The sequence below is a fragment of the Penicillium brevicompactum genome (genome assembly GCF_028827555.1).
Source record: "Penicillium brevicompactum strain IBT 35665 chromosome Unknown utg000009l_segment0_segment0, whole genome shotgun sequence".
Lineage (NCBI taxonomy): Eukaryota > Fungi > Ascomycota > Eurotiomycetes > Eurotiales > Aspergillaceae > Penicillium > Penicillium brevicompactum.
This window is the reverse complement of record NW_026623212.1, coordinates 499160-512843: the sequence shown is the minus strand read 5'-3', so window position 1 is coordinate 512843 and position 13684 is coordinate 499160. Positions and strand designations below refer to the sequence as shown.

The 13684-nt window shown below is 50.6% G+C and overlaps 3 protein-coding genes across 3 annotated transcripts; 1 reads left to right on the top strand and 2 right to left on the bottom strand.

The window, feature by feature from the left end:
- Positions 1-2021: 2021 nt before the first annotated feature.
- On the bottom strand, positions 2022-4310 carry N7506_011638 (uncharacterized protein; the record flags this gene model as incomplete). The annotated part of the gene is made up of 5 exons (XM_056960929.1): positions 2022-2851; positions 2905-3560; positions 3616-3671; positions 3719-4137; positions 4199-4310. The coding sequence occupies 5 exons, from the start codon at positions 4308-4310 to the stop codon at positions 2022-2024; spliced, it is 2073 nt and encodes a 690-aa protein (XP_056805463.1).
- Positions 4311-5329: 1019 nt separating this feature from the next.
- N7506_011637 (uncharacterized protein) lies at positions 5330-8987 on the bottom strand (the record flags this gene model as incomplete). The annotated part of the gene is made up of 2 exons (XM_056960928.1): positions 5330-5565; positions 5624-8987. 2 exons carry the CDS (start codon positions 8985-8987, stop codon positions 5330-5332), a joined length of 3600 nt encoding a protein of 1199 aa, XP_056805462.1.
- Positions 8988-11398: 2411 nt separating this feature from the next.
- Positions 11399-13529, top strand: N7506_011636 (FACT complex subunit POB3; the record flags this gene model as incomplete). The annotated part of the gene is made up of 8 exons (XM_056960927.1): positions 11399-11461; positions 11518-11552; positions 11600-11822; positions 11877-12631; positions 12682-12813; positions 12868-13101; positions 13149-13221; positions 13272-13529. 8 exons carry the CDS (start codon positions 11399-11401, stop codon positions 13527-13529), a joined length of 1773 nt encoding a protein of 590 aa, XP_056805461.1.
- Positions 13530-13684: the final 155 nt, after the last annotated feature.

Genomic DNA, 13684 nt, shown 5'->3' with positions numbered 1-13684 from the left:
AACTCTATTACCCCAACGCTCTCACCCAGCGGCCAGCCCGGACCAATAGTCCCCTTCGCGCCCCTTCCTCTTCATCACACATCTATGTGCGTTCTTGGTGACACGAACATGCTACTGGCTCTGCGTTCCAGGTCCCCACGGAGATCATGCACAGCCCTTCCGTATCGGGGCATCAGTACTCCGTATTGTCGGCTCGAACACACGCCTTGGCTTGTTTCTCTGCACGTCCTCGGAATATCATCGGCTCGTCATTATTCGTGATACCAGTCGTGTGCGCCAAACATGATCGTCTTACGGGGTAACGTGGCATGGACGGGTAAGCGCCGGTGAACCCAATGAAAGTACCACCGTGATTAGACTGTGCTGAGGCCGTGCTGAGGGCGCTGGGGCCGATAAGACCGTTCAGATTGAGATCTCGAGAGGTGGTACCTCTATGCCAGGAGCATAGCAACATTGGCTTGATTCTAAAGTGTCCGTTAATCTCTCGTGGTGCTGATGCAGCTCGCCACATACATATTCGCAGATTGGGATTCGGGCTTCTTTGCAAAATTCATGACAGTGCGAACAACGGCGTCAGATTGACCCCAGGGGGCGAACTCCAGCAAAACGTGCTACGTTCCTCTATCCCACCCCGGGCTTCAGGTCCCTTCAGTCCTGTTGGTGAAGGACATGCGATGGCGTACCGTGTCACATTTTTCATCGTAACATGCTGATTTAGGGGGAAGTAAAAAGCCATCTCGGCGAAACAGGGTCCGACCTCACATCCGCACGTGGTCTCACACCAAAGATGGCGCACCGACTCATGATTGGCAGCTATATGGTCTGCGTGAAGCCGCATCAGGTTGATCGGCCTGGTTCAATCACTTCAAATCAAGGAGTCGTGTGTGACGTCTGGGTCCACGGGTATGATGTCTTAGTGAGAGCATACTACCGAGTACAGAGTGCAGAGTACAGTGCGCAGAGCACGGAGCACAGTAAACAGGTAGGAGTTCGTGCCAGGTTAAATAGCTCTCTTGCAGGTCGCATGCAGATGCATCGCGATACTTTCTTCTCGGATCTTACCCTTACTTATGGTCGTCGAATCAGACCCGGCATGTCCGATATTAGTATCCCGAAATATTCTCGGTCGTTGATCAACGTTCGGATAACTTGCCCCCCGGGATATGTAAATCAGTGGGGATGTGGAGATTCGGTGACAACATGCACGGCAAACCTGCAACCTTGCGGGTTTTTGTTGCAATCATTGGGAAAATGTGGGGGGCGGGGGGAGTGAAGAGAATGAGGTTTTGAGGTTTTAGGGAAACTGTTCCTGTTGGAACCTGAGGGAGAAATGCATTTGGGCAGAGATGTACGGAGTACTACATTGAGCTCTGTGGTTTTCTTTTCTCAAATTCTTGTCAATGCCAATTCTCTAATTCCTTAGTTTCCGGTTATTCACGGTTCAGCCCTGAATTAAAAGAATCTAAGGTTGCTTCCACTGATGCAGGCAACTGAAGCGAGCCATGTGCCTGGAATTAGCAGACTCTGCTAACTTGCTACTCTGCTACTCTGCTACTCTACTACTTTATTACTTTACTACTTCTTGCTCTCTTGCTACCTTGTTGCTCCCGAGGGTCTTTCTTCCCCCAAAAATCTTGATGCTGTATCTCTGCTATACTGTACATGCTACATACAATACGGTGTCATGAACATTCATTATTCATCTCACTGCCAGGCGTCCTTGGTCTCGGCCTTTCATACCAAGACATTGGGCTTCTCTGTTGCCTGGCATGTGACCCAAGCACCGAGAAAATATGTGCGAATGGGCGCGCAGTGGTGCAGCTCCGAGAGCTGTCCTGCACACAATGCCTACCCCACCAAAAGAGTCTCATCGGGTATCAAATGCGGGGCCAAATCCCATCGGGGACAATGTGCCTCTCTGCGCAGATTCACCCAATCTTGCAATACAGCGTAGGTGACATGGATGTTGTGGTTCCTGTTCCTGTTCCCAAGCCTGCTCTCGCAGGTCAAAACCACCCGCCTCAAGCACCTGCCTTGGGCGATCGGGTCGTACCCTCGTCCCATCCCCATTCTTTCATCAGCTGTTGCACGCGGTACTCTGTCGCCCAGCCGAGGTCTGACTCGATACTCCGAAGCAAGCGGACTGTTGTCCTGCGCTCCCGGGAATCAGTCAGACACTGCCCGGCGACAAAGAGCGGCTGCAGAGAGTTGATCCTGACACTTCCGTCCGGGCGGGAGAGCCCGATGCCTACAATTTCTCGACTGTGGAATGCGATGTCGGCCTCGATGGACCGGTAAGACTGCAGTCGGAGTGTGATTGTGCTCCTTCGACTGGTCGATTCGTGAGGTTTGTTAATCAGCAGTAAGATACGTGCCATGTGGTAGTGCTGCATGGTCGATGCGCACATTGAGAGGCTGAACCAGATCTCCTGCAGGGTGGAGATGTCTTCGTTTTCGTTGGCTGGTCGGTGGTGTGTCAGCTTGGATGAATCCATCCGTGCACAGGGTCGGAATGTCTCTGGGACGCCGCTGTACCATGCGTCGAGCTCGGATTTGAGTCTATACCACCGCTCTAGGAGTGTTTGCTGTGTCACACCGAGTGGACCGGGCATGGGCCGGTTGTCGGTTAGATGCATGTTGTCTCCCGAGCTTATGAAGTTGACTATCTTGGACATGATCCACACCAGCCCGTTACTAATGAGGTCTTCTTTCATGATCCCTTCGCCCTCGGGGTATCCAGCGGCGCCTGTGTTGCTGGGTCGGATAAACCCAGCATTATCAAGCAACAGTCCAGCTTCGGTCCAAAGGACCGTGTCGTCCGTGTTTAGCCTTGTGTGGCATTCGTTGATGACTGTTCTATCAGCATTGTCTCAAAGAATGGTATAATGGTCCTAAGATACTTACATGCAGCCAGATAATCCTGTCTTGCAAAGTTCCAAAACGTAGCCCTCCGGGCTTTTGAAAGACTCGACTTCTTCGGCGTGGAAGCCTGATACGAGTTCTCTCCAGGAGAAGGACGCTGCTCAAGAGGCATCATACCCACTTCAGCAACATCGAGAAGCGACTTAACCCCACTCAAATGACGATTCCACGCGGGCCCAGCTGCATCGAGGAACTCATACACAGACAAGATAGCCGTTGCCGCCAAAACCTCATCCGAATGAACCCCATGCGAAAGTTGGCTGTCCGACACCCGCCGTCGACGCTTACGTGGATTATTGGTATCCCCAGAGAGTTCGGAAGCCTGCCACTGACCAAACGCCTCCGGTGTACTCAAAGGAGGCGGACCCTCGGCATTCGGTTGCAGCTCTCTCATCAGAATCTGAATTGCCTTCTCATAATACTTGGCTCCGTACCAGGCGAAATCGGGATCTGTGTCAGGCCACAGTTCCATGGCCGCTTGCTGCGTGCATACGCCGCCCATCGGTGCCTTGGCGCCTTTCACTCGCCCTAGCTGCTTCGCGGCATATGCGCAAGCTGCGAATTTCAAAAGTGGGTTTGACCGGGCTCGAACGGGGACGTATGATGCGAAATATGTGCCTAGGTCGAAGAGATCCATCCTGCAATTTTGATCAACACACCTGGTCTATTTCCATCGAGGCTATGGGGTCATACCACAGTCCTGGTCCTTCGGAATAGTGTCGGAGGAAGAACGCGGTCTCGAAATCTGTCTCGGCATTGTCGTCTGGCATATGGCTTATACTCATCTGACTCATACTTCTCTTCGATACGGCCGGTCTTGTAGGGAGTGCGGTGGTTCGGTCAGAGAGCTGGATGCTGGGGTCGATGGGGGAGACATCGAATGGGAAGGGTTGAGGAGGAAATTAATATTGGTATTGTTGCTGGTGGACGACAGCGACATGGAGGGGGAGGTCGGGGGTATCGCGCTTCGGCGTTGGTTCGGAGAGGGGTATGAAGTACTATCGGAAAGTGAATGGTCCATGGGGGAATAAGGAAATCGATCGTGTGTTGCGACTGCTGACAAGGCGTCCAGTCGTTGTGTTTCGGCGTCGCTCGTTCGCGAGCCACTGCTACCCCATCGTTGGCTTGGAGATGTCGCCAGTGCCGCTTTTCCCGGCTCTGCTAATGACGCTTCCAGATCTTCCGCGTACGGATCGGAGTTGTCGACGAATATCACTACAGAGAAGATAAGCCTCCGATCAAACATCCGCATCGCAACTTCGTCAGGGCGCCGTACCATGCTTTGGAACATCCAGCCACACACTATCCTTATCAAAGGTATTCTTATATGAATAAAAGCCATTCAAGTTGCCCCGACCTTCCGGCGATCCGTTGAGATTCCGATTCATCGACGCGTTCTGTTGGTGGCGAAAGACAACGCCTTCGCTTGGGCGACATTCTCGTCCACCCTTGCGACACTGCGAACATTCAGGCTTTTCTTCGTCGCCTGCAGACGGTTTAGTTGAGGGGGACTTTTAGGGGGGGCACGAGATCGCAAAGGGTCCCTACATTTCAGCTTTCGAGTCCGACACGTGAGGCTTCTCGGTGTCAGCGCTTGGCGGATAAGTGAGGGTATTAACTTACCAGCCAGTTCGTGATCGCATACCGAAATGGTAATGCGACGGAGTAACAACATCCGAAGCAGTGTAGTTGATGGGGTTGAAAACCTGGAGATCGACTTGCGGGGAGAGAGCAGGTGACCTGGGGCCCCCACACAAAGTGCCTGGGTCAGGTGCCACAGCCTCCAGGGCTGTGTTTGGCTAATTACGTGTCTTTTTTTCGTATAGCGCTTTGGGTCTATGCCTTGTTAAGGTCATTTTCTCGGTTCTTGAGGTCAGTAATTGGTCATTTAGCTAAGTCTTTGAGCATCATCTAGTCCTCTTTCGAGTTTCTCCCAAATAATTAGTTGAATCTAAAGGGTCTTGGCTGAGCCCCATCCCTCCAATCCATGTAAATAGAAGAAAAAACAACAACCACTTCATCAGCAAAAGGGTATTGTATTAATTGTGTCATGTTCCACGATCCTAGCGTGGCTATCTACCTCACGTCCTTAGCAACATCCAGTCAAGTGACAGATCGCTAGAAAAGTATATGATACATGGGATCAGAGAGGCCTATACACAGGGGAACATCCGGAGACTAAGTGTAGTACCCGGAGTTAGAAAAAGATGAAAAAAGTCCGCGGTGTGGCCGGCGCGAACAAAAAAAAAAAAGAGAAGACATGGCAAGACACACAGATAGCAAACAAAATAAGACATTAAAGGCTGGGTATAGCAACACAACTTGCGGTAAGAACAAATCAAAAACTCCAGCTTCGAAGAGTATCAAAGGGTTCAAGTGTTTTTGGGAGTGTGGGGGTGACGGGGCATTAGAGTGCGGGAGCACCAGGGTTGGTTTGGCCGAGCGAGTTGAAGAGATACTCTGGGGGCAACCGCTGCATGTCGGAGGGTCGGTCGGTGCCAAAGGTTTGGGGTGCTGCTGCATAGCCCTGGCGACGACGTTGCACCTTGTTCAGGATAACTCCGGCCAGCACGATGAGGAAGACGCAGCCAAGGGCACAGCAGAATGCAACCAGAACAGCGATACCGTTGGAGTGGTGTTTGGCTAGGAAGGTCAGTAAAGGTCCACGGGGGAGAACCGACGACGGGTCAGGTTAACTCACTTGTCGTGGTGTAAGGGTTTTGCTTCTGAGAAAAGAACTTCGACATGCTACCCGACTCGCCATTGGCTTGCGATGAAAGGATGAAGGGGGTCAAGTCAGTGCCATTGTAGAAGGCCGCAGACGCGTTGCCAAAGTTCGGAATCACGAGTGATCCCAAAATCAACAGAGTCTGGGAGTTGTCCAACAATGTAGTCGCGGAGTGATCCTTGCTGATGGGAAGAATCTCCATGCCACGGATGACAGTACCCTCGGAGAACAGGTTTCCGGGGGACTGGAACTTGGATCCATCGTAGTTCAAGAAGAAGGCAGATCCATTGGTGGACGTACCTCCAATCCAGAACTGAGACAGATCTTCCCGGGCAGGAGTGAACACGGTCACATTTCCGGGGATTTCCGATTTGGATGCTCCGGGGAAAGTAGACCATTCTTCGGACTTCTTGCTGTAGGTGGCGATGGAAGTCTCGTTGTTCAAAACCTTGAGGTTACCAATAGCCATCAGCGTGTTTTGGCTGGCCCACTGGAGTTCCAAAACGTTGCCGCTGAGCGTCAGACCAGGTCGACTCCAGTCGTTAGTGCGGGAATCAACATAGCAGACAGAAGGACAAGGGAATTGGCCGACAGCGTCGAAATTTCCTCCAAAGAAGATGTCGGATGAGCCTGGGCGTCTGGTGATAGAGTTGACAGCGACGTTGTCGCCTCCAAACGATGGCTGGATATCTTCAAACACTTTGTCGGACAGATCGTACACAACGAGACCGCCCAGCGAGGTATCACTGATGTTTCCGGTCACATTTCCACCGGCGTAAAGTGTGTTGTTGTATACAAGCATTGTAACGAATGTTGAGTTACTGTCGATGCCTGTGGGCAGTCCTGAGATGCTATCATCGCTGCCGTTGAAAATCGCAATGTTCTCGATTGAGGACCCATTGCTACCAGCGGCAGTGAAGTGGCCGCCGTAGATAGTAAGGTTGCGGTCCGAATCGGTGTCATACGCGCCAGCAATCAAGCCGCTGCTGGAGTTCTTGTGGTTGAACTTCATAGAAAGAGGAAGAAGCGATTCGCCAGACTCAAGCAGTGATACGGCACCACCAGCAGTAACCCCATTGGTGGCAATGTTACCAGCCAGAATCAGTGTATCGTTGTGGGTAGCAAAGGCCGACAGTTGACCACCGTACTCCATCTGCGTGACGTTGAGATTTTGAATCCAATCCTTGCGTGAGGGAACCCATATGGCAAGGCCAGCCACTGAGACCGCGGGGTTGCCATTGGTAGCAAGGATCTGGTCGAAATCACCGCTCACAGCAAGGATTGTCTCGTTGATCGCAGTTGAAACGTTCAGTTGAACAGGCCAGATCGAGTTGACCTGACCGTTCACTCCTGCGCCCAGTGAAGACCACTTCTTTGATGAGAAAGAGTAGGCCGCAACACGGCTCAACCCGTCGACGCCTCCATCCGACGTGTCGGTAAAGCGACCGCCAACATAGAGGACATCGTCGAGCTCAGCCATTGCCAGCACTGGGGCGTTGAACCCAGCACCAGACATAGCTGTGGCATTGCCATCTGTGATCGTCATGATGTTATGCAGCTTGCTATCGGAGAAGTTACCTGCCACATAAAGCACGCCATCGTGTTCCTTGATGCTGGAGATCGAAGCATTGTGGTTAAGCGAAGTGCCAGCCTTGTTGATGTCTGATTTGGTGAGGTCTGAGGTATCGGAAGACTTGGAAGTCGGGTCATAATCATAGAGTCCATTGAGACCCCCTGTGCTGTTCAAAAGCTGGAAACGAACACGGGATGCAACAATGGTGACATCTCCTTGACCATCCTGTGCCCGCAGCTTGACCTCGGGTCGGAAGGAGTCGCTGCTGGCATCCACGTAGCCGGTGTAGAAAGTGTCGTACTTGTCGTCGTTGTTGGTCTGGTGGATGTACTTGGGTTCGGGTTGGTCGGAATCGGAGCCACTTGACAAAGTAGCAGTGACGTTGACGATACCTCGCGAGCTGCAACTGTTGTCCTGAGTGCAACCAGGAGTGTACATCAAAATTGTGTAATTTCCGGACTTCTTGATGTCAGGTCGGAAAGTGACAGATGTATCCGAGGCGTCGGAGTTCGTAGTCTTTGCAGACACATACCCAGACTCAATGGTCCAATCGCCAGTGCGCGATGACTGAGCGGGATATTCAATGCCTGCACAAGTCGGCTCGTTGTATTGGTCAATAGCGTATGTGAGGATTTGATCCTGGAAAACTTCAATGCCGTTCAAACCAGCGCCCTTTCCATACCAATCAAGGATTTCGATCTGGAGACCCTGCATACCAACGGGGTTAACCATGGTGAATTCGCGGTATTTGGAAGTGGTGCTGCTGGAAAGAGGGCAAGACGAGTCACAGCTGACTTTGTTGCCAGAGTCATCGGTGTAAGTCAAGTTCATGATACCATTGTCGGGAAGAGCTCGAAGCAAAAAGTCCTTGGTGCCGCGTCCATCCATATGGGTGTTGTAGAGACGAATCTTCGTCGGGAAGAAATCGAAACCAAGGTCTGCTCTCCAGAATCCGGGCGCATAATCGTGTAGAAGGTAAGTCGAGCCTTTGGCGGCCTCACCGCTGGTTGAACAGATAATGTTACGTGGGTCGGAGTAGCCGTCAAGGGAGGAATCCGCATCGGAGGTGACGGTCGCATTTTGAAGGTTGAGGACTTGTCGCTTGCTCGACGAGCTGGTGCTGTTACCGAGAGCGTCGAATGATCCTCCAAAGACGATATGGCCGTTGTCTGCCTTCAAAATCGAGTTGACTGGCCCGTTGAGGCCGTTGAACGACAGGTCAGTCCAGCCATCACCGGGCACCCAGGAAACGGCGTTCGTCGTGTTGTCGTGTGTGAAATCTCCTCCGACGTAAACCCGGTTAGTTGCTTGGTCGCAGACCACCGCTGCTACCGAGCCCGAAAGGCCCGGCAAGGCAGTGACCTTGCTAGTGTTTGGGTTGAACAGGGCGGCGCCAGGCGAATCCACGCCACCGAGAGTGGTGAAGTTACCACCGACAAAGATTCCGGAGAAGGTGCCGTCTTTTTGGGTGAAGGGGCACATAGCCAGGATTTGCGCGTCGGACGAGGACAGGTTCGTGAGGATGCCGTTCGGTAGCGGGGTGAGGAGAGCCTGGGTGCCATCTTGGGGAATTGATTCGGATTGTCCCTTGTACTGGTAGAGGGAAACACCGTCGAAATCACCAGTGATCGAAACCCGTCCCAGCGATGACAGATCCAGTTCCGGAACGGAGACTGCCTCGAATGACAGGGCGTGAATGGTCGGGAAAAGAGCCAGAAGCGAGGGCCAGCCAGTCGCCGGCCCAAACAATGAAGAGAACCTCATTGTCCTGGGAGCGACGACGGGCAAAAGAAGTGAAATTTACCCCAATGAAGCGAGTGGTAGGGTAGGGTGAGATCAGGAGGCGCAGGCGTCAGGCCGCAACGCGTTGAAAAAACGAATGTAAAGAATGTGGCATATGAAAATCTCTAAAAAAAGGGAATGTAAAAGAGTGAATGATTGAGACCGAAGCCTCCGCAACGAATGACAGGATGTGAAGAGGGAAGACCCAGGGGGGTTTGACGAAATGAGGTGAAATGAACCCACTCTGCTAATACTGAACTGTACGAAATAATTGCCAAACAACTTCAAAAATACCCAAATACGGACCTTCAGACTAAGGATGACACTAATGCACTGCACGACTCATTGACGACCAATGACACCATCGCATTCCCAGCCTCCCGTTAGATGTGGGGACCTTTTGATTCATTGGAACCATGGATGCCTTCGTTCTCCCTTCTCCGTACTGGTTTAGGACTTACGGAGTAAACAATCCCTATAATAGTATTATAAAGGGACGAGTATCAAACTTGACGTGGCTCTCTAGTTTCTTCTATATAGTAAATAGCTAGGTATACAGAATTGCCTGTACTGGTACTGTCGATACCCGAGTCGAATTAGGATCTGCCGGCACTACATACTGTAACTACGGAGTACTAATTTGCCCGTCATAACACTAAACTACTCCGTCTGAGCACTGCCCTCTTCGAAACTCAATCCCTGATCATGATGTAAGTATTCATCTTCATCCTCTCTACTAGTTATACAAGTACATCGATCACCCCATCGGTAGATCCAAAGTAATCTATCGATCGCACGTTGCAACTTCCAACGTTGAGCTAAGAGTGGAGCTGTCGCAGAACTGATCCAAGGCCCCGCGCTATTTCGCTTAATTATAGAACGGAGTGATCCACCACCGTTCTCGGTTTGCGTGGTGTCCACGCACTTGTCTATGGCATAAGGGTTTGATTGGCCTTTGCGGACTCCATTGGATTGTGTCTGGGCCGCCATACGGAGTACTCCATACTCACTCCCACAAGCATATTACGGCTTACAAGTATAGTGAAGCCTACATCCTTCATTTGGGGGTTTGCCCCGATATCCGGGGACCTTTGAATCATCTTTTTTTTTGTATGTAAAATACCTACATGGACTTTTATGGACTTTTATATTCTTGCAAATCTACTTGGGCATCATTCAGAAAGAGTAAAGAAGATATCCGCTAGTTCCGCTGGTGTCGTTCAAAAATCTTGTGCCACCCACGCCACCTGGGCAGTGTGTTATTTTACATGTCTCACAATGTATCGCTTCTACCTGCCTACAGGTGGCCTCGGGGCTGTGGTTGTATATGGTTATATTTGGTACTACATTTGTGCATAAATTAGAGCCTGGTCATTGATTTGAGCTGCGACTTCCACACTTGTTGCGTCGGTTGTGTGTTTGCTCCAAGATATGTACTTGCGGCTGGGGGTCAAGTATATGCTTCTGCATGTAGGCACCCTTACAGCGCCACCTTACAACCAGTGACCTGTTTGAAGATGGATTTGTATGTATCCACTACTTGTATATCAATTGTACTTTTGCACCATCCAAGGGCACAATGATGGGGTTCAAACAGATCAATCGTACTCCAGGGCTTGTTTCAACTCTGACACTTCCGCAGGGTTCGAAAGATCTACACTATATCGTCCGTCCACCTGGGTCTGGGTTTCAGTTGTTCAAAATAGTCGATCATCGCCACTTCAGGGGAGTTTTGGATGTAAGCAACATCGTTTCAAAAGTGCTAAAATATCAGCCCGTGTCGCATGGCTCAAGCCTTTGGATTTGACCAATTATCCTGAATGACACTATTTATCTAGAGCCCAATACTCGGCTTCGTTGATCCTAAGCTAAAGAAGCTATTGATACATATAACTAGCATAGTAACACATCTCCCGACCTCGGGAGGTCCTGCATAAGGACATCTATCCACCAAAATGGTGGTAGCTCCTCATGGCCATCGTATAGGAAGCCCACAACCTAGGTGTCTAGAACTTTGAGATTTATCCTTCCAAAATTATCCAATGTCTTCTCATATCCTCTAAATTACCTGTTTTCTTTTTTGTATATTTTTGTTATATGATTGAGCCTACCTTGGTGGTGAAGTCCATGGGTTCACATCCAGCCAACGCAGCTCTCAGGCTTGCCTAGGATACATATTCCCCTCACATATTATTCCGTGGTGACTGCTCAAATCAACCAAGTTTGATAGATGAGCTCCATGAGTGCCAAGCAGTGTCACCAGGTCTACACCGTCCAAAATAAATGAAATAAACCAGAGCCCGAACGAAAAAAGAAAGAAGAAGTGAGCGAACAAGATGCAACTGTGATAGAGGACTGGGTGTGGCGCCTCAGGCACAGACGCTAAGCCAATTATGGCGAAAGTGGCCTCCCTACCGCGCGCCGCAACGCGAACTCCAGAAATCTTAAAGCTCTCGGTCCAGCTCATCTCTCACCATCATTCCGTCTCCAATCTCTTCAGGCTACCTCATAGTTTCCACTGATATTTGCTCCTTTGGCCTCTATCATGTAGGTCCCCTCCACTGCAATTCTCGATCGGCACTGACCACCTACAGGGAGAGCTTTGACAACATCTACCTGGACCTCTCAAAGCAGCCTGGAAAATGCAAGCTCGCTGACAGTGGATTGGGATGGCGCCCATCGGGCGGAGGCGATACCTTCACACTTGACAGCAGCAATATTGGCGCAGCACACTGGAGTCGTGCCGCGAAGGGTTTTGAGCTTAAGATCTTGTCGCGCAACTCAGGAGTCATCCAGCTGGATGGATTTGATCAGGAGGTATGTGGATTTGAGCGCCTGGTGACCATTGATCGTTCACTGACATATTGAAAGGATTTCGAGCGCCTGAGCAAAGCGTTCAAGATTTGGTACGGCATTAACGTGGAGACTCGCGAGCACGCACTGCGAGGATGGAACTGGGGTAAGACCGAATTCACAAAGGCCGAACTCGCCTTCAATGTTCAGAACCGCCCCGCATTCGAAGTTCCCTACTCTGAAATCGCAAACACAAATTTGGCTGGACGAAACGAGGTCGCGGTGGAGTTCGCACTCCCTACTGGGGACGCAAGCGATGCCGCCATGAAGGCCGGAAGCACAAAGAACCGAGGCCGTAAAGCCGCAGCAGGACCTGATGAGCTGGTTGAGATGCGTTTCTACATTCCCGGAACCGCCGTGAAGAAGGAGAAGGCTGAGGGCGCCGAAGGCGAGGAAGAGGAGAATGATGAAGAGGTCGAAGAGCAGAACGCCGCCAACCTCTTTTACGAGACACTCATGGACAAGGCTGAGATTGGAGATGTTGCCGGTGACACATTTGCTACCTTCCTCGATGTTCTTCATCTCACGCCCAGAGGACGATTCGATATCGACATGTACGAATCATCCTTCCGTTTGCGCGGAAAGACATACGACTACAAGATTCAATACTCTGCTATTAAGAAGTTCTTCCTTCTGCCCAAGAACGATGATACCCACACACTCATTGTGCTTGGTCTTGACCCTCCTTTGCGCCAGGGCCAAACCCGCTATCCTTTCCTCGTCATGCAGTTGAAGCTGGATGAAGAGATCAGCCTTGAGCTGAATATGACCGAGTGAGTTCCGTGGACCTGATATTGATGTGATTCCACTAACATTGAGACAGCGACCTCATGCAGAACCAGTACAAAGACAAGTTGCAGGCGCACTACGAAGAGCCTATCCACCAAGTGGTTACCAAGGTTTTCCGTGGATTGTCTGGAAAGAAGGTCATCATGCCTTCCAAGGACTTTGTCAGGTAAGTGATAATCTGCAATTTATCCTGCAACAACAATTGCTAACCTCATTTCAGCCACCATGGTCACCAAGGTGTCAAGTGTTCTATCAAGGCCAACGAGGGTCTTCTGTACTTCCTGGATAAGAGTTTGATGTTTGTTCCCAAGCCCGCAACTTACATCCAGATGGAAAACATTGCCATGGTCACCATGTCGCGTGTTGGAGGCGCTGTTTCCGCTAGCCGCACATTCGACATTACAGTTGGATTGAAGAATGGATTGGGCGAACATCAGTTCAGCAACATCAACCGGTAGGTGCTTTGACTCTGCCCCTTTGATTACATTCTAACAAGAGCAGTGAGGAGCAAAAGTCCCTGGAGGACTTCTTCAAGGCCAAGAGCATCCGTATTAAGAACGAGATGGCTGAAGAGGTATGGTTTCCCCGTTCGACTGGTAGATTCAATCATACTAATAATCTTAGGCATCTGGCCTTATTGCCGCGGCACTTGACAACGACGCCATGGGATCTAGCGACGACGAAGTCCGCCCGGACCGCGGATCTGCGGATGAAGATGAGTCCTCGGTTGACGAAGACTTTGATGCATCATCAGACTCGGACGTGGCAGAAGAATTTGACTCAGACCACGAGAGTAGCGGTGGCAGTGATGAGGAAATGCCCGATGCTTCTGGCGGCGAGGATAACGAACGTCCCAAGAAGAAGACCAAGACTTCTCAATAGATGTACTAGTCCAATATTCATATCCATATTCAATTTTCTTTTTTTTCAAGGTTTCATTTTCTCTTTCCAATTCCGCTCTCTCTTCTTTCTCTCTCTCTACTCCGTATTTTCCTCTATATTTCCTTCTTCCGTGTCTTTAGTAACTCATTATTCCG